General features: G+C 35.7%; 1 protein-coding gene across 1 annotated transcript in view; it reads right to left on the bottom strand.

The window, feature by feature from the left end:
• Positions 1-1,364: 1,364 nt before the first annotated feature.
• LOC132562516 (F-BAR domain only protein 2-like) overlaps positions 1,365-20,636 on the bottom strand; it is a 39,217-nt gene continuing 19,945 nt past the window's right edge. Inside the window, exons 14-26 of the mRNA XM_060227262.1 lie at positions 15,541-15,607; positions 15,217-15,232; positions 14,857-14,965; positions 14,445-14,572; positions 14,127-14,194; positions 13,562-13,731; positions 8,204-8,367; positions 7,624-7,826; positions 7,119-7,274; positions 6,517-6,649; positions 5,760-5,962; positions 5,041-5,270; positions 1,365-4,047 (exon numbers count right to left, since the gene is read on the bottom strand). Coding sequence (XP_060083245.1) covers positions 4,004-4,047; positions 5,041-5,270; positions 5,760-5,962; positions 6,517-6,649; positions 7,119-7,274; positions 7,624-7,826; positions 8,204-8,367; positions 13,562-13,731; positions 14,127-14,194; positions 14,445-14,572; positions 14,857-14,965; positions 15,217-15,232; positions 15,541-15,607 — 1,691 coding nt within the window. The 3' untranslated portion in view covers positions 1,365-4,003. The remainder of the gene's footprint in view (positions 4,048-5,040; positions 5,271-5,759; positions 5,963-6,516; positions 6,650-7,118; positions 7,275-7,623; positions 7,827-8,203; positions 8,368-13,561; positions 13,732-14,126; positions 14,195-14,444; positions 14,573-14,856; positions 14,966-15,216; positions 15,233-15,540; positions 15,608-20,636) is intronic.

Here is a 20,636-nt window from a genome sequence, read left to right as displayed (position 1 = left end):
TTCACTAGTAATGTACTAGAACCTTTCTCGAGTAAGGTACTCAAGTCTTTTCACTAGTAATGTACTAGAACCTTTCTCGAGTAAGGTACTCAAGTCTTTCCACTAGTAATGTACTAGAACCTTTCATTGAGTAAGGTACTCAAGTCTTTTCACTAGTAATGTACCTGTACCTTTTAACGAGTAACGTACTAGAACCTTTTAACCTCATAAACCATACATCTCATTCAGGATATCGTAAACAAATTAAGATAGCCTTCTGAGAAATTGCAGTTGGACAGTTCAAGACTTCCATTCTATTTGAAACAGATTAATGGATAAAAAATAACCTCAAACCTTCCCTTGCATTCAATGATATTGTGATAGAATCTGAGATGATAACTAGAAGTCTGAACATTCCATCAATACACTAACAAATACAAAGCAATACAGTAAGATTAACACATTCTACCATCTCAATATCATTGCCTACATTCTCTAGGTATTAAATATCTCACTATTCTAAATACGTTATTTACTTCTAGAGCAAATATTCTGCTTTGTTCACTTCTAGTACAAATATTCTGTTTTGGTTGTATTCTAAGACTTAAAGTAAAAACAATTATAAGATCTAGTAGACAGTAAACAATGGGATCTATTCCCTTAACCATTGAAAAACCATTTTATATGAGAAGGTCATTCTATTTTTTGTTTGTGATAAACGAGTTCCTAGGTGAAATATATCTATATCTATTATACTGAACTATTTACTCAATACTTTTTATGTAGATGTCGACTTGATAATCACATTTCTGAATTCTCAATAGATAACTACAGATGAGCGGTTCATGTTATTTTAAAAATACTAACTGTACAATTCTTATGGTTGCCAAACAACTTATCTCAAAAATATTACTTGTGCATAATTTTCTACACACCTCTAAGTGTTTTTTTAAGTTTACATGCTTTTATCAACACCTCAAAAACACATGGTGAAAAATCAAGAATACGACAGCTTGCAGACATTACTTTGATCCAATGGAAATATGTAGCTGCTATAGTCAAGTTTTCAACATTTAAACAACTAAAAACTTCAGCCTCAGTTATCAGACAAGATAGTGAGATGTCGCCGACACTAAGTACATAGACGTATGTTTATAACTAGTGAGATGTTACTGACACTAAGTACATAGACGTATGTTTATAACTAGTGGGCTGTTACTGACACTAAGTACATACACGTATGTTAATAGCTAGCGAGATGTTTCTGACACTAAGTACATACACGTATGCTAATAACTAGCGAAATGTTTCTGACACTAAGTACATACACATATGTTAATAACTAGTGAGCTGTTTCTGACACTAAGTACATATACTAGCGAAATGTTTCTGACACTAAGTACATACACATATGTTAATAACTAGTGAGCTGTTTCTGACACTAAGTACATATACATATGTTATTAACTAGCTCCCAATACTTTAAGGTAATAGTTCTACATGTACTAAACCATGAAACAATCACTAACCTATATAACAATGCCCAATTAAGCAGAAATAACTTGACAGGACTTGCTCTGTATCAAAGGGAGACTACCCGACAAGAAGGATTTCTTAATGATTAAATGCCATTTGTCTCAACACGTGGTCAATATAAATAAACAAGTGCAGGGGAAATGAAAAGACAGAAGTGAAATTGCCTAAAACAGCCATTATTTACTGGGTATTTAAAAATGAAAGAAAAACTCATACAAGTGCATTTTTCAGATTTCTAACTTGTCCAAAAAAAAGTCTGACAAAAATATCATCACTAACAACAAGGTTTGATAACCTCGCTATATCTGGTTTTCCTTACAGGAATTTTTGTACAGATATAATGGTTATTTTCCAGGACAAATTCGAAAAAATATCAAATTTAGCTATGTCTCCTGAATAACTCTTGATACTTGAACACTTTTTCAAAAGTGTATGTAATATAATTTGTTATCAAGTACTATACATGTTCCTGCATGCACTAACATGTGTCCAGACTTAGTTCTGAATGAAGTGTACCTAAGTACAATTTCTGAGCTACAGAGATACAAGACCATGGAACCATTAGTTATTCACCCAACCAACACCTTTGTTAAGTAACAAAATGTACTAAATATTTCAGGAATGAAGAACTACAAACACTACATTACACATCTGCCATAAACTTTGTGGCAAAGGTTGGAAAAAACGGAAAACCTTACAAAGGTCGGAAAAATATAACCTTTACAAAGGTTGGAAAAACGAAACAATTACGAAGTAGTAAGAGAGTAATCCTATCAATGCAAAGAGCATTCACGGTAAGTTTCATCAATTAAAAATACAGAAGCTTCTAGAAATATCTTATTTTTTCATAATTTATAGAGACTTAATCTTAATTTTTAGTGCATGTTATTAAAACTAACTCCACTAAAACTTAACAAGTAAGTTTCAGTGAAACTGGCCATTTGTTTACTACAGAATAGACCAGAAAAGTTCTTAATGAAAGTACAAATGTTGACTTAGTTAAATTTGCAATGAATTACCTTGAAATTCAATGCAGCTCAATAGTTTGACATAACAAAGATCTGTAGAACATTTCTTCAAAATCCATCAAGAACAACCCCATATACAGCAGGTAAAAATTAATGGATGAATGGACTTGATGATGTTGATATTTGCGGCGGGCATTTGAAAATGAAGACAAAAAACGAACAAAAAAATGACAATGACATGAAATATTGAAGTAATCCGAATAAATACCAGCTGCTATGTGAACAGCTCCCTAATCCTACTACGTGATAAATGACCAATTACATACATACAGTATTAAGTATATCACAGATGAAAGACAAATCGGAAATTGGACAATTCAAAACAGAGATAATGACCAACAATACCACACACCAAATCATTTGCACATGCAAGCAAATCTTACAGCATTTTCCAATCAAAACACTATGTGATTGTAATAGTGTGAAAAACCAGGAATCTACAGACATTACAGAGGTACAGTAGATGTTAAAGGATTACTGGTGTGCAATAATGAAGGCCAGTATCTATGTGCAGTGCAAAAAGTTGCTGTAGCCAGACTCGTACGTGATTACTGAGAATTGGGTAAGAGTCCCTAACCTGCTTTAATGTTCAAAAATAACAGCTCAAACTTTCAACTTTTTCTGATTTACTGCAACTTTTAAAACATGCTCTGCTTGACAAAATCTGTATCATCCCATCAACAGCGTGTTGAAAAATTTGAACACCCTAAAACACAAATATTGATAATTAGTGTGCATTTCTCCATGAACCTGGCCTCATGTTCAAGATACAGTTCTCAACAACTGTTATGAACCAACGTTGCACCACAACACTTGTACATGCAGTGTAGTGACTTAAAACAAATCTGTGGAATGGTTAAGCATACAGCCTGGAGGCTATGAGGTGAACGTGATGACCTTAGAATTTTGTGACTAGGAATTCCTGATAACTATATTTGGTCTGGAGTATGTTATCAGTCATGGACAGAAACAACAGGATGGCAGTATGGCACCAACGAACACACAAAGATGCTGAAGTAATGCATGGAAATGTTTGCTACCATTAAGGAAAGACAACTATTCCTGGCAATTTCTGCCAAATAAAAATGATTGTTCTCATGATTTATCACTTGTATGTTGCATTAGTTTAGCATAATTCAAAACTTCTATCTATTAATGATTCATCACGGAAGGTAAGTAAACTACAGTATTTCATGAGACATTACTAGAAATTACTTATTTAACACATACATAAATATACATGTTACAAAAAATATCGGAACGAATGTGCAACGGTTGTGAGTTGTGAGATCTCTACTTTATCCTGTCACATTTTGGGGATTGCGTTCTATGAGATCCACCGTGAGTTGAACCCCGATAGTTGCCTGTTGCATGTTGGTGTCCTGCTGCCCTTGCTGTCCTATCCAGGGGAGGTCACCTGAGTTAGTGTTGCTAGGTTGCCACGATGGCGATTATCAATATCATACACTGGACTGTGTCATGTCCGGATCTGCTACATACTTACCTGTAAGTGAAAGACAATATTTAGTGTTTATTCTACAGGACTTGTAAATATTGCATATCATGATATTTCTAAGTGCTTATGCAGTGCAATTTCCCCAAACTGATGCTTCTCAAAACCAGTCATCTCTTGAAACCAAACAAAATGGCCATGTATAGAATGACGTCCTCTTTATTAAAGTAATAAAAACTTTCCCAATACTGATCCCTCTCAATTCCTAATACCGAAACGATTTTGTGTCCGAAATGATTGAAATATGCGGAAAATCATTTCTGAAAACTGGCCTTTACTAAACGATCACAACCAGCGTACTGTGAAATCAAAACCTGTGGTGACAGTTGTAAGCTTTGTGCTCCTCAGCCCATATGCCTGTCACTGTTAGGCTTTGTACACAATTCCCACCCTGATTGGGTGGATTATAATAAACATAATGTTAATTAACGATATTGAATGAACCCATTGTTTCACCTTAGCGAGAAACGGACACAAATAAAGTGAAAATAAAGACTGATGCGGAGTTCAAAACTGCAGATAAGCATCTCAATTGTGGGCGATCAAATAATGTTATTTTAACAGCTATAGAATGGAAATATTAATCAAATGTTGTCTTAGAAGAAAAATTTTTATACTGATCAACAAAAACACATATTCATCAAATACATTGGTTGGTAGCAGTTTCGGACAAGCTGACCATCTGACTGGGGCTACTCAGGCTGTAGGTAACGTTATGTTACTTCCAAGATTACCGGGCAATGCATAGATTTCTAGATTTCTTTTAGAATTAAGTCACAAATAGCATACAAGTCTCACCATTTTTTTCATTTAAATTTTGAGGTTTAGAATAGATGAGTGACCTCCATTTGCTGTATCAATATAATGAATCAATAGATGTAATGTTAAAATGATTAACTGGTACTACATATGTCTGATTTAGAGAATATTTTATGACCTTGACCTTGTGACCAAGATTTTGAAACCTGCACACAACATTCATACCTGCACCAAAGCGTTTCTTTGACATGGAGATCCTGTAGCCATTGCCTACTAACTCAAAGTCTATCCCTGACAGTGAGGCCCCCTCTGATATAAAACTCATGGCAGTTGTAGTGGGTTTTGAGGGGCCTGCTTTGAGGTTAAATTTGGCTCGTATACTTCCAGCACTACCCTCCTCACTCAGCTCGGCCAAGTCATTTAATTTCCAGGTGACACGTTGATTTTCTTCATTCCTAAAACAAAATTGAACATCATTTTGACATTATGTTTCATATTTAATCACTGGTCTTGCAAGTGTTATCAAGTGAAATTTACATATGTAAATTGTATACATACTTAAGTGTCTTACAAATACAGTCCATTGTACTACCTGCCTAGTAATATTTCAATGTAACACACATGTATTGAGTTAATACTATAGATACTGTGTTGTGTACAGATACACATGGTATTTAAAACCCTATTGGTGATCATGACATCACAAGATCTCTTTGCTGGCAATTTCAAAATCTTAAATGATTACAGTATTGAATATGAATAATAAGAAACATTTGTCCTGTATTCAAATCATTTAAATAAATTTCAAAAAAATTCCAAACTAGTGATGTGTAGCTGCTTTCAAACTGATTTCCAAACTACATTCACATTGTTTTTCATGCAACATTCAAATAAATTGATGAATTAAATAACAGTAAACCTGTTAACAATTAAATACGACAAACCAATTTCCAGGAGGAATGCTCTGCATGTTTTCCACCCCTCCATTAACAACTACTGTGGCTATGACATTCTTTAAGGCGCTGGGTGAGGACATGGACTTAGGGTTGTACTTGTAGTCTAGCCTGAAGTCAGTGTGTTTTTCCTCACACTTCCAATATACCACAAGGGGAAGTGGACAGCTTTCTACACCAGGCTGGGGCTTCCCCTGTAACAAAAGATCCGATAAACAATCTGACAGACTGAACCTAGTGATAAGCATGTTATGTGATTGTTCACATAGTCTCATGAGTGACAATGTTTATGGTGTAAAATGTGATGTATGGTTCCTCTCTTTGATGTCAACATTTCAGGTAATTATAAATATTCAAACATATCGTTGGAATTTCAACAGTCTTGACAAATACCTTATAGTAGGTTATTTCAGCGAGTGTAAAAAACTAGTGTTCTGGAGTAAAATAACTGGTGTTCAATTTAAGCAATTCAATACTTAATGATTCTGCTCGTAAGATTTAGTGTTTCCTTACCAACACCTTTCTTATTGGAACTAAAATAGTGGTCCAGATCTGCCGACTTAACCTGGGCTACATTAAGTGGATTCTCTTCTCACAAATACACAAATAAATAAAATTTCAACTGCGTAAATTTCTATTTTTTGTTTTCAAAATTTTAGCTTTTAGATTTACACCTCTCTAAAATACACTGATTTTCAGTACATGATATTAATCTGAATTATACGCACTAGATTTTACATGTACTTACCTGGTATTTGAGTATATCAATATTGAAATAAGATGCAGTCTTGTTCTCCTCTCCCTGATTTCGGAGATGATCTGTCAGGGCGGACATATTGAATGTATATACAGTACAGTCCTCGGTTGCATTGTGTGATTCTCTGTAATAAATAAAACCACCATCAATCCCAACCTCATTATGTGATAAACATTGTCTTAGTAACCAGAATTTTAAGTAAAAAAACTGTGTGTACGCATTGTAAATTGATCAATATAAAATGGGACTTCCATATTTATGTTTATTTGGTAATAAGCTCAGAACTTTTAATAAAGATTAACCACCTACACTTTGGGTCACTGGGCTTATTATGGGATTGCTTTGTTTCTTTGCTGGGTTTATTGACCCCTGAATAGCCAAGGTCACTCTGAAGCGGAGTCTACATGGAGTAGCTAGTGGATTTTCCAATTAACAGCATACAGGAAGCACGTCACATGCCATTCAAAGTTATTGAAGTAAAGTTCTTAAAAGTGCAACTGGAAACTTCACCTGAGGTAAGTTGTTACTAAGTTATTACAACAAAGTATCTCTCACATCTCAGTATGTGATATCCAGGAAACAGAAATACTCACTCTACTATCAATTGTTTATTAAGGATGATGTTGTTAAGTCTAGATGTATTTTTGATTTGAAAGCTCAGTGTAGCCGGAGCAGGATTTTCTGTGAACACTTTGATGACACCAGCAGGAAATGACATCATGACATTGCCAATGACCTTCACCATACACCTGTAAGTAGAGCATTACCAATAAACAACAATACATATCAGACATTCCCACATGGGAGCCAAGTTTGATACAAAGATACTACAAAGTGGGAAATTTTCACTCAGCTTTATTTTGGCGATTTCATAAGTTAATTTTCTGATTTTAGGGTAAATTTGCCTAATATGATGCCCACTAAAATTTACTGGAATACAGTATTATGTACCTAGCAAAGCATTTCCAAACTATTTGCACTGACAATCTGAATATCACATTAATCAAAACAGAACTGGAACATTGCAAATAAATCAATTCAAATCCAACTTTGTAACTTAGAAACTTGTAAAGTTGAGAAAATGCATGAGGTTCTTACTGTGTAGCATCTGTGCCCTTGAAGTAAGCGCTGATATTCTCCGTGAACGCAATAGCTAACGGTATAGTGTCACACTTGCCAATGGTCAGCGGACTTGGCCCACGAGATGACCCCATCAACATGGAGGTTGTGCTAAAGGTCATGCTATCGGATCTGCCCATTAAGGAGGCAGGACTGTTCCTACCCGAGGGTCGTGATGGAACCTAAACAATACCAATAGATATGAATACTACATATTTATCTCAATATTGTAAGCATATATATTTATGATAATAATTACATCTACAAGTGATGCATGCATACTGCTAGATCTATAAGGACAGTAGCTTGTAGCCCTGATGGTACTAATGGGATACTTCTGTTTACAAGAGACAGAAGGATCATAAAGATACATGAGATAAAAGTCAGAAACACAACTTAATTTATTGCTACTGTCTGCTCCTCTTAAAAGATCAAAGTTTGCTGGTAACATCTAACACCATACACCATTTGTTTGAAATGTTACATAGCTTTGTACAATGTTACATAGCTTTGTACAATGTTACATAGCTTTGTAGTATTGTTTGATCTGTCTTGTTACCTGAGGTATGATGCCTTTGTTACGTGATGATGGCCTTGGGATTGCAGCTGATGGTAGGCTGATGCCCCCTCCAAGAGGTGAGGTGATGTGACTAGATGGGGAGGGGAGAGGGTTGACTGCCACCCCATCACTTCCTATACTATTGTTAAGTAGTCCTCCTATATCTGTATTACAAGGATAGAACAATGTCAGACCTTAGAACAATATCACAGACCTTAGAACAATATCACAGACCTTAGAACAATATCACAGACCTTAGAAAAATATCACAGACCTTAGAACAATGTCACAGACCTTAGAACAGTGTCACAGACTTTATCAAAACACTAATGCATAAATACTGGTACGTAATATGTCTGTCACTAAAACTTGGTTATTAAAAGTTGACTTTGTTGTATAATATCAAATTTTGGGATGATACTTAATAAAACATGTGTTCTTCTGGTGCTATTTATCAAACAAAAGAAATGAAGATGAAATTCTTTCAAAACCAGAACTTTTAGTTGAAAGATACTCCTCTGACAATGAAATTGGAAAGGAGTTGCTATGGGAAAAATAGTAAGTAAGTAATTTCAAACTTTGAAACTAGAAGTATTTGTATCCAGAACATGTGTTTCATAACTTTTGATTGAACTATCCCCACCTCACTCAGAAGAAGAAAACAAAAAAAACAAACTCAAACAACTCACTGAAATGAAACATTAATTGCCTAGGGTACAAATGCTGTGTATGATGATGTATAAAACTTGATTGCAAAGGTGAGCATAAGCAACATTGTGTAGAACATATTTCATTCACTGAAGAATGGACCAGCACAAATTAATCCCAGATTCCAATATTTTGATCAAAGCTTCAATGCTAGTAGTTAACACACCAGAAAAATAAATCCCATATTGTTTATTATCATGCAAACCACAAAGTGCAGATACTTCACCAAGACACACATCCCCCTACATCACACATCTTACATCATTACCCTCTACTACACCAAGATATATACTCGGCGTCAATGAAAACGCAACACCTTTAAATTACTGTCAAAATTTACCAGTTATAGTTTTGAATACAATATTTAATAAAATACCTAAAAGTTGATTATGTCCATAACAAAATTCACTCAATGCAATCAGCACTACATCATGGGAATACTTTGATTTCCGGTGACTAATGTCCATACCCCCAAAATCCAAATTACCACGTTCAATATCTAATGTGGCCACCATTCACAGCGACACAAGCGCGGCATCTTCGAGGCATTGACCGAATAAGGCGTTGAATTTTGATTTGAGGAATGTTCCTCCACTCTTCCTGATGAGCGATTTCAAGCTGCCGACGCGTCTGGGGCTGTTGTGGTCGCTCTCTCACAGCCCTACCCAATTGGTCCCAAAGATGCTCAATCGGACTAAGATCCGGGGAAAAGGTGGGCCACAGAAGGGTTGCGATGTTCTGATGTTGAAGGTAGTCTGTAGTGATACGAGTGGTATGTTGTCGTGCATTGTCCTGTTGTAATAACGCTACGTTTGGGTGTCCAGCAAAGAATGGAACAACATCAGTAGTTAAGACCTCGTTGATGTAGCGCTGTGTTGTTAGATTGCCATCAATAATTACTAGAGGGGTACGGTATGCAAAAGAGATACCTCCCCACACCATCACACTGCCCCCGCCCCACCTATCTGTTTCCGTTACACAGCAGTCCAAAAACCTTTCACCTCGACGTCGCCACACTCGAATTCTACCGTCATTTCCTCTGAGGCGGAATCTCGATTCGTCGGTGAACAGGATGTCAGCCCACCGACGCTGGGTCCATCCTCGGCGCTGTCTTGTCCAATTTAGATGATTTTGACGGCGAATTTGAGTCAATTTGTTTCCTCTAAATGGATGGCGCGACGTCAATCCGGCTGTGCGAAGGCGACGGCGCACAGTACTAGCTGACAAACGTCTGTCATGACTTCCTATCGTCTGTCTAGCCGTTCTTGTCGCGGTTTGAAAACGATCTCGCAGGCGACTTAGTCGAATGTAACGGTCCTGGTTTGGCGTCATCACTCTCTGTCGCCCTGGACGAGGTTGATCTCTCACGGATCTGGTTTGTCGCACTCGTTCTGCCAGTCGATTGATTGTGGAAGCAGAACAACCCATTTTCCTGGCAACTTCCCTCTGAGAAAGCCCTCCTGCCAGTATACCCTGAGCTTCGTGTCTTTCATTGTCTGTCAGTCGAGGCATTTGTAGCAAATAATGATGACAATTTAAAAAATTTATGACGGAAAAATGTCTGCCTGTAACTACAGTGTTCACTAGTAGTGACTGAGCAAGGATATAACGCACTTTAGAACGCCGACGTGCAAACTCTTGCTTTTACGACAATGCCCTGTGGTACGACAAGGAGTTGATATTACTCGACCATTATTTCGTTAGTTTTGTAGTGCATTGTGTTGTGGCTAAATAGAGCAGCATAAGAATCTAATCCTTGTTGTGAAGAATATATTATGTCCAAAATTTTAGTGTTGTGTTTTCATTGGCGCCGAGTATACATCCCCCTACACCACACATCTTACATCATTACCCTCTACTACACCAACACACATCCCCCTACACCACACATCTTACATCATTACCCTCTACTACACCAAGATATACATCCCCCTACACCACACATCTTACATCATTACCCTCTACTACACCAACATATACATCCCCCTACACCACACATCTTACATCATTACCCTCTACTACACCAAGATATACATCCCCCTACACCACACATCTTACATCATTACCCTCTACTACACCAAGATATACATCCTCCTACACCACACATCTTACATCATTACCCTCTACTACACCAAGATATACATCCCCCTACATCACACATCTTACATCATTACCCTCTACTACACCAACACACATCCCCCTACATCACACATCTTACATCATTACCCTCTACTACACCAAGATATACATCCCCCTACACCACACATCTTACATCATTACCCTCTACTACACCAACATATACATCCCCCTACATCACACATCTTACATCATTACCCTCTACTACACCAACATATACATCCCCCTACACCACACCTCTTACATCATTACCCTCTACTACATCAAGATATACATCCCCCTACACCACACATCTTACATCATTACCCTCTACTACACCAAGATATACATCCCCCTACATCACACATCTTACATCATTACCCTCTATACATACACCACACATATACATCCCCCTACATCACACATCTTACATCATTACCCTCTACTACACCAAGATATACATCCCCCTACATCACATATCTTACATCATTACCCTCTACTACACCAACACACATCCCCCTACATCACACATCTTACATCATTACCCTCTACTACACCAAGATATACATCCCCCTACAACACCCATCTTACATCATTACCCTCTACTTCACCTACACATATCCCCCTACATCACACATCTTACATCAGTACCCTCTACTACACCAACACACATCCCCCTACACCACACATCTTACATCATTACCCTCTACTACACCAAGATATACATCCCCCTACATCACACATCTTACATCATTACCCTCCACTACACCAACACACATACCCCTACACCACACATCTTACATCATTACCCTCTACTACACCAAGATATACATCTCCCTACACCACACATCTTACATCATTACCCTCTACTACACCAACATATACATCCCCCTACATCACACATCTTACATCATTACCCTCTACTACACCAAGATATACATCCCCCTACATCACACATCTTACATCATCACCCTCTACTACACCAAGATATACATCCCCCTACATCACACATTTTAAACACCTTGTATCCTATTAGTCAACCTAAGTGCTTAAACCAATATCCTAAGACAAATACATTTTGACAAATATCAGAATATAATTCATGGATCAAGATATTCTTGGATCTTTATTGTTAACAGGATTAAAAATAAACCTAGAAATTGGTACATATGTGAGAAAATTGAAGTAACAGCATGCTCATAAACAAATTAGATATGGAGCCATATCTGTTGAATTACTGAAATGTTATTTCTTCATCTAATGCTTAATTATATTGTTTATCATAACCACATGCTACTTTCCTCTATATATGCAACAGCTGTACAAGAATTCAATGGTTGTTTTTTTCCATCAAATATTCTGATACTCAAAATGTTGCCAATGAATATTTGAAAGGTGTGTGTGTGGTTAACGATAAATCTTCGTACACCAGATCTCATCTACACCTGTCACCAAATATACATCTCTCCAACATTCACCTGTCACCAAATATACATCTCTCCAACATTCACCTGTCACCAAATATACATCTCTCCAACATTCACCTGTCACCAAATATACATCTCTCCAACATTCACCTGTCACCAAATATACATCTCTCCAACATTCACCTGTCACCAAATACACATCTCTCCAACATTCACCTGTCACCAAATATACATCTCTCCAACATTCACCTGTCACCAAATATATATCTCTCCAACACCCAAGTCTTACAGTGTCAACCTTTATAACAAAAAACCCAGTGATTTCTTACTGACTCTCTTCGGGGCACTCTTAAGCTTTAAAACTGTATTGAATGGAACAAAAGACAGAAAACATATATACTTATTTCTTAAAAAATGTTAATAAATCAAACCTTCTACAAGACACAATATCATTAGGGCTTACACGATGCTTGCGTCATCAAATCAACAAAGAAAACACTATAATTTTCACCCAATCAGCCTTTGATGATTAATTTTCCACACATTGATTCGCTTTGTTAAGCTTCCTGCTTATCTTGAAATAGTGAAACAATGCAAGAAGCGTTTCCTTTTTATGTCAGCTGTTTATTTCTCCCTACTCAAGGATGAACAAGCTCCCATCCCTCTTGGTCCAATGATGTTTACAATGAAATACAATTTACTGTCCAGGTCGGGACTTCACTGCTAGCTGTGGTTAATATTCTATCTATGATGAATAAGACTTTCAATCAGGTTACATACATTTAATTTTGTGGTCCTTCAAAACCATTAGGTTTATAAACATGTACTTAAATTGTGAGTAGTCTCTTGTATTTGGCTAATAAAATTTTTTCTTTAATAAATAAAAATGTTTTACTCTTCCAACACAAAATCCTCGAACCATCCTAAAATTTATTTGCAGTTCTATGTAAAGTTTATTTATCATTTATCTAAAGTCCAGTAAATATAAAAAAAACAGCATACAAATAACTAAACAAAACCACCAATACAAAGATATAAGATTGGATAAGAATAACATTAGCTGTTTAACATGGTGTTGTGACAGGAGGTGCGGTGGCGATATACTCACTGTTGTTAGGGGTGGTGCCGGCACTGGACAGTGCATTATTGTGTAGTCGGGTATCTGCCATAGGGGAGAGTGGGGAGGGAAGGTTATAGCCCCCACCGGTGGGGGTGGAAGCACTTGACGAAGCAAAAAAATCTAAATTTAGTAAGTCCAGACCTGCTGGCTTCAGGGAACTGCAAAAGAAAACAGGCAAATCAAATAATCAATGCAAAAAAGAAATATTTAAACTGGCGTTGAAGTTTTTAAACAGAAAATCACAACAATAAAATATATCAACTCAATATCACTGTTTAGAACTGTTGCTTCCTGGGAGAGTCTTTAATAGTATATATAGGGGTATTTAATAACAATGAATTTAAGTGTCTGTTTAATGACCTTCTTCAGTCTGTTTCAAGACACCTTATATTTATTCACTATAGTATATACTTAAAATGTAATCAGTGATGGAGAGTGCTATAAAATCCATCAACAATATATACTGACAACTTTTTACTGAAGAAAGTGTCTCTGAAAATCCTACTTTCCATAGTGTTACAGACTGATACATTGTCCCTGTGTTCTAACTTACTCTAAGGTATCCGATTCAGACTGGGACCTTTTCATCTTCTTATCTGTTGGTGTCTGACTACGCTTTTTCTGAAAACAAAATGAACTTAATAATCTTTGTTTCCAATGGAATAACATCTACAAAGACAGTAGTTATAGGTCTTTTCATGTTACAAGTGGAATATAGGTATGAAAATACTGTTTGGAAAAATATGACATAAAGCAGAATATCTTGTACAAGAAAGGAAGGGATACTTGTCTATGTACTGTAAATTATTCATATACAATTCACTTTTGTGAATTTCACAAACAAAATCACAAAAATGTGAAGTATACATACTGCTATAGGAGAGAGTCGTAGAGCCTCCACGGATGCCTTTATATCCTTCACGTTACTGGTAATGGGAGGGGCACCATTGGGGCTGAGTGGTCGGATCTCCACTTTGATTTTCTTTTTGCTGTCATCATCTGAAATAAAATATCCAGGGTAAACCAACCACAATTCAATTTAATTCATTACACTCGTCAATGTATTTTGCCCTGTTTGGACTTCATCAGGGTGGATTTAAACAAACTTTTACTCCCTAAAGTATAAAAATTGCGAGCGCAACTTTCCTTTACATAGTACTCATTCATCGGCTAACAATATAACATAAACACACGAGACTAAGAAAGGAAATCAAACATGAAGTTTATGATAAAGTATTATGTATCTAAGAATAAATCATTGAATGTATTAGTGACAAACTTACCTGAATCTGTGTCACTATCACTGGAATACCAGCTGGTTTTGTCCCCATTGTTCTCCATAGGGTCATCAGGACGTATTTGGTAACCTTCATCATCAATCTCTGGAGTAATCTATACCGGGACAAACATAGAATCATTCACATTAACAAGTAATGTATAATTGTAAGTAATGATAATACTACTGACAGAAATGTTGAACAGTCCCCAAGCTTCTGAATTAATCACTACATAATTCAGCTTATTACATTTATTTAAAGTCACAAGTACAATACAGATAAAACTGATGTTAGACAGAGTGTAGACAGTCAGTACATAGTCATAGGGGACCCAGTACTGTGTAAATAGTTTAGCATGAAACTCACCCCTTCTTGTGTATCTCTGTAAACAGAATGAAGATTTTTATTTACAAAAACATTAATTTTCACATAATTTCTTATTTTGAATTCGAATTTTATTAGGATCTCAACTCACAAGTTTTTGTGTTAATCTATATTTTGCAAGTTATTAAATGTATCTACTGAAAGGAGCTTGTTGCTTCATATGACCTTGTCAGTTGTAGCATAGCAACATCAAAATATTGATCCTAACCAGCAAGATGTTTAAATAAACCACTTTTCATATCTTTGGAAAAAATTTCTTTACAAAATTTTCAATTTTTTCATCAGCCATTCACCATATGTACATACACAGATTCAGTGTCGGCTTTGTCCTCCTTCTTTTTCTTCTTCTTTTCTTTCTTCTTTTTCAGAAACCCTGAATATACAAGATATATGTCTTTGTCTTGTGCTAAGAATAAATTCCTTACCAAAAATGTTATCTTTATCACAAAATGCTGATAACAAATCCATTTATCTGTACAAGAAAACATCTTTACAAAACAGCCATTAAACTTTATAAAAGACAATGATACTTGCTTTAACAGAAGCTGGTTCAAAAACATAAATCATTAAAACTGTTTTCTTGTATATTTTAATGTAAAACATCAGTAGTTATGAATCACTATTAACACAGGTTCAATTTATAAGATAACAATTAAAATTCAAGAGCTTGATTTAGCATAAATGCATTCATATAAATTTTCACATTTTTTATATTTTCTAAATTGGAAATTTTCAACAGTTCATTTATCCTCAACATATGTCGTCAGTTCAGCCTCAAACTCCAACATTGCAATTTATATGCAGAGACATTTAAGATTTAAAAATTTAACTACATTCATTTGTTAAAAGCATTACTTGGTTACACATCTGTTACTAAGATACCATCTGTTACTTCTGGTTACAAGATAGAATCTAAATAGAAATACTAACACTGTAAACTAATAAACACAAATAGTAAATATCAACAACAACAAAATCACAACAAGCAGTTTAAAACTATAAGGAAAAGTCACATTGGAATAAAACTTTGTCAGATGGTACCATTCATTTATTGCATATATCAGCCTTCTGAAGTATATTGTGTAGAACTGAGATAAGGTTCTAGATGGGATAATTAATACCAAAATGGAGGCAAAACTCAAAATCGGTAATATCTATTTTACACACCTGTTTATATCAGGCAGAGTGTAATTATGGCATTTCACTCATATACCAAATTTGTAATCATTACAAACACTTTCATTGAATAAGAAAAATTTCTGGGACTTGTGAAATATTTTTTTTTTACTGTGCCATGCACAGAATTTGATTTTGAAAGTTATGATATACCACCAAACTGCAAAAGTAATTAACACAGTTGACTCTTACCATTGTATTAATTCACCTCTACCTCCCCAAAAAAGGAAGCATGGATGTTAAAACGTTTAGTAGCATAACATAAACACAAAGACAATTGCCTGTTGATAATAAATATGTATATTATATAGATAATTAATGATATGTGTTGTATCCATGCACAAAGTTTTCTTTCAAAATGAACTTTCCATTCAGAATGTAACAACAATATAATATATATAATAGAAAGTCAATCTCCAAAGCAATCCAATTGCAAGGCACCCAAGCAAGCTGGTACAAAGTGTCTGAAGGGAACAAAGAGCAACAGACTAACACAGGCTTACGGCTAATGAAATAAGCTGGAAAGATGAACACAAGCCAGTATCATACCACAGGCTACAAAGTAAAATGCTGATCCTCACTAAGTCTACATATCTTTCTTCTATTTCTATGTTAACATACAATGATTTGAGAGTACTGACAATTATATGTATTATCAAGAATTTTACATTTGAGGCTCACAGCTAAAACTAAATTAATATTTGTGATGCTAAGTGATCTCAACATACATACAACACATGGCGTGCAACAGTAGTATAAATACTGCAACGGATCAAAAAATGATAAAAAATATACTAAAAAAATTTACATGTATAATCAAAATCACACATATTTCAAGTCATGCGCAGATTAGTGGTGTCATTATGATTGGGACTGGAAAACAACAATTTCCGTTGGGCGTGAGACATCATAACAGGTCTCAAAACAGCATCCAGCATTAACCTCACTGTAAAATGGTGATTCTTCCATAGGTTTAAAATTCACATAAATTGGTAGTGCTGAATCCAGAGTCATTTTGTCCAGGTAAATGTATACTTAGATATCCATCACTATATACAATCCACAGAAAATGTCTGCAAGTTAAGCTCTCCTATTGATAAGTATCAATTTGAACTCTCCATCTTAATTACAACATATCCAATAAAGCGTTTGTGATACAAATAATTAATTCTAGTGTTTACAATTATCACAGGAAAACAGGATACTTATTAGGGGTATTTAAAGGAAGTATTGGATGTTAATCTAACCATACTGATGTAAAGTCATCCATACCTACTTACACACACCTGCATGTCCATCACTAATTATCTAATACACCTGGTACTTAGCCCCTAGTACATGCTACAACTCCTTACATATACTATCCACTACACACTATATCAACTAGCCTACTTAATTATTTATTACTGGTATATTACATTGGTTTCTACTTAACAATGGGTTCCACATAAAGTAACACTAAACACTAACATCACAATAAATTTTTGAATCAGCAGGTTAGGAATTGCCATAATGAACAACTCTATCATGTCCCAAGTCTGCCATCAAACAGCTATACTCATATATTTATCATCAACCAAAGCTAGGTTAAAGGAAAGACAAAATATGTACTGGTCTTTTTTACTTTTTTTTAAGGATTCAGCTAGCTATTTTAACTCATATCACAAAGCATTCCAGCATCCTTGCTAAGGTATCGCCATGTCAATCAATACTGAACATGGTGAACCAGACACGGACAGAGCTTGATTAGGTCTGCAGAAGGCAAGGGATGATATTTCTAGGAATGAAAGGGACATCGAAGGATGGTCTTAACAGGGCTGCAAGGGGCATAGGTTGATCTTAATATAACTTAAAGGGATATCTTAACAGGACTTAAGAGGACAAGGCTTTACCTTCATAGGATTGAAGGCACCAAAGACCAACTTTAACAGGACTAAAGAGGACAAAGGCTGATCTTAACAGGACTAAAGAGGACAAGGCTTTACCTTCATAGGATTGAAGGCACCAAAGACCAACTATAACAGGACTTAAGAGGACAAGGCTTTACCTTCATAGGATTGAAGGCACCAAAGACCAACTATAACAGGACTTAAGAGGACAGGCTTTACCTTCATAGGATTGAAGGCACCAAAGACCAACTTTAACAGGACTTAAGAGGACAAGGCTTTACCTTCATAGGATTGAAGGCACCAAAGACCAACTATAACAGGACTTAAGAGGACAAGGCTTTACCTTCATAGGATTGAAGGCACCAAAGACCAACTATAACAGGACTTAAGAGGACAAGGCTTTACCTTCATAGGATTGAAGGCACCAAAGACCAACTTTAACAGGACTTAAGAGGACAAGGCTTTACCTTCATAGGATTGAAGGCACCAAAGACCAACTATAACAGGACTTAAGAGGACAAGGCTTTACCTTCATAGGATTGAAGGCACCAAAGACCAACTTTAACAGGACTTAAGAGGACAAGGCTTTACCTTCATAGGATTGAAGGCACCAAAGACCAACTTTAATAGGACTAAAGAGGACAAAGGCTGATCTTAACAGGACTAAAGAGGACAAGGCTTTACCTTCATAGGATTGAAGGCACCAAAGACCAACTATAACAGGACTTAAGAGGACAAGGCTTTACCTTCATAGGATTGAAGGCACCAAAGACCAACTTTAACAGGACTAAAGAGGACAAGGCTTTACCTTCATAGGATTGAAGGCACCAAAGACCAACTTTACTTGGACTAAAGAGGACAAAGGCTGATCTTAACAGGACTTAAGAGGACAAGGCTTTACCTTCATAGGATTGAAGGCACCAAAGACCAACTTTAATTGGACTAAAGAGGACAAAGGCTGATCTTAACAGGACTTAAGAGGACGAGGGTTTATTTTAAAAGGGCTTTCAGGGATTTTGAGACAGAAAAGGCTGTGGTCTGCTGTGTATGAATGTATGTCTTGATAAAGTACTTTTTAGTGAAAACAATGAATAAAATTCAATTTAGTGTGTATTGTAATACTGTGGATCTAGGTATAAATAATGAGCATATCAATTAAATATACCACATTTATGATGCAAATTGGTACGTATTATCCAATTCCAATGCAGTATTTCTGAAGCATGCTTTGTCCAGCATGATAATGTTAACATTATAGTTTGTGTATATATATATACTGGTATATGTTACTGTTGGAAGTTATGGTTCTCAGAACAACAGATTATAACATCACATGTAGGACATGTATGGAAATTGTAACAGAACCTGTAATATATCAGTTGTATAGACAATAGGTAGTTAAATACCTACCTTTAATTTGTATCTTTGATATAATATTCTCATACTGTGGTAACACTAAACCTGAACAAAAATATTACTTTGATACTATTTAATCCAATCTGAGAGTAAACATCCCAGTATAATTTAGATTTACAATTAATGTACACAAATAATTACCTGTACTGCTACAGATGATATCAATCATACCACTAGAGATTCACTGTTTGTTGCACACGTAAAGATTACTCATTGCTGTAAAAACGTCCTAATATTAATTCTGATATTTAATCCTATTACTGATCATGGACCTTTCATCAACTCCATGTATTTTGTTATTTTATTCTGATGCTAATAAGTCTGGATGTCTATATTTAGAATCTTACATTACATAACCAGTAACCTATACTTTACGAAGGGCTAGGAAGTAGCAAACCTGCAGGAAGGGGGATGAAAGTTACAATGGATAAAACAATCCCAGAACTTGGTAGAGATGTTTTACACAGAATCACCTTCTGGTAAGTAAATCTTTATAGTGTATTTCAGTGTAAAACAAAATCTTAACAATTTATAATCATTTTGTTATAAAAATATTGTCCAGTGCTTAGGGAGACTGTGAAGGCATACAACCAGTTAATGCTGAGAAAATGACAGTTGAATTACTTGTTTGAATGTCAATCATAAGACAAACAATGACAAAACTGTGACCGACAAGACATGTGATGACACTTCTGATGACACAACACAGGATAAAGTGGATAAACAATGACAGGTGTCAGGACACCAATGTTGGTATGAAGACATGACCAGCCAAGACATGGCATGATACAAACATCAAAATACAAGTCAAAGACATTATGTTTACTCAAGTAAAGACACAACTGACAGCAATAAGACAGAGGGCGACAAATCTGACATAATTATCAATTATAGGGCCAATAATGATGTGTAATGACACAT

Source organism: Ylistrum balloti, unplaced genomic scaffold, assembly GCF_031769215.1.
Source record: "Ylistrum balloti isolate Yb309-2 unplaced genomic scaffold, AGI_CSIRO_Ybal_v1 Utg371442, whole genome shotgun sequence".
In the NCBI taxonomy this organism is placed as follows: domain Eukaryota; kingdom Metazoa; phylum Mollusca; class Bivalvia; order Pectinida; family Pectinidae; genus Ylistrum; species Ylistrum balloti.
Note: the sequence above shows the minus strand (reverse complement) of the source record. Positions and strands in the feature narration are given on the sequence as shown.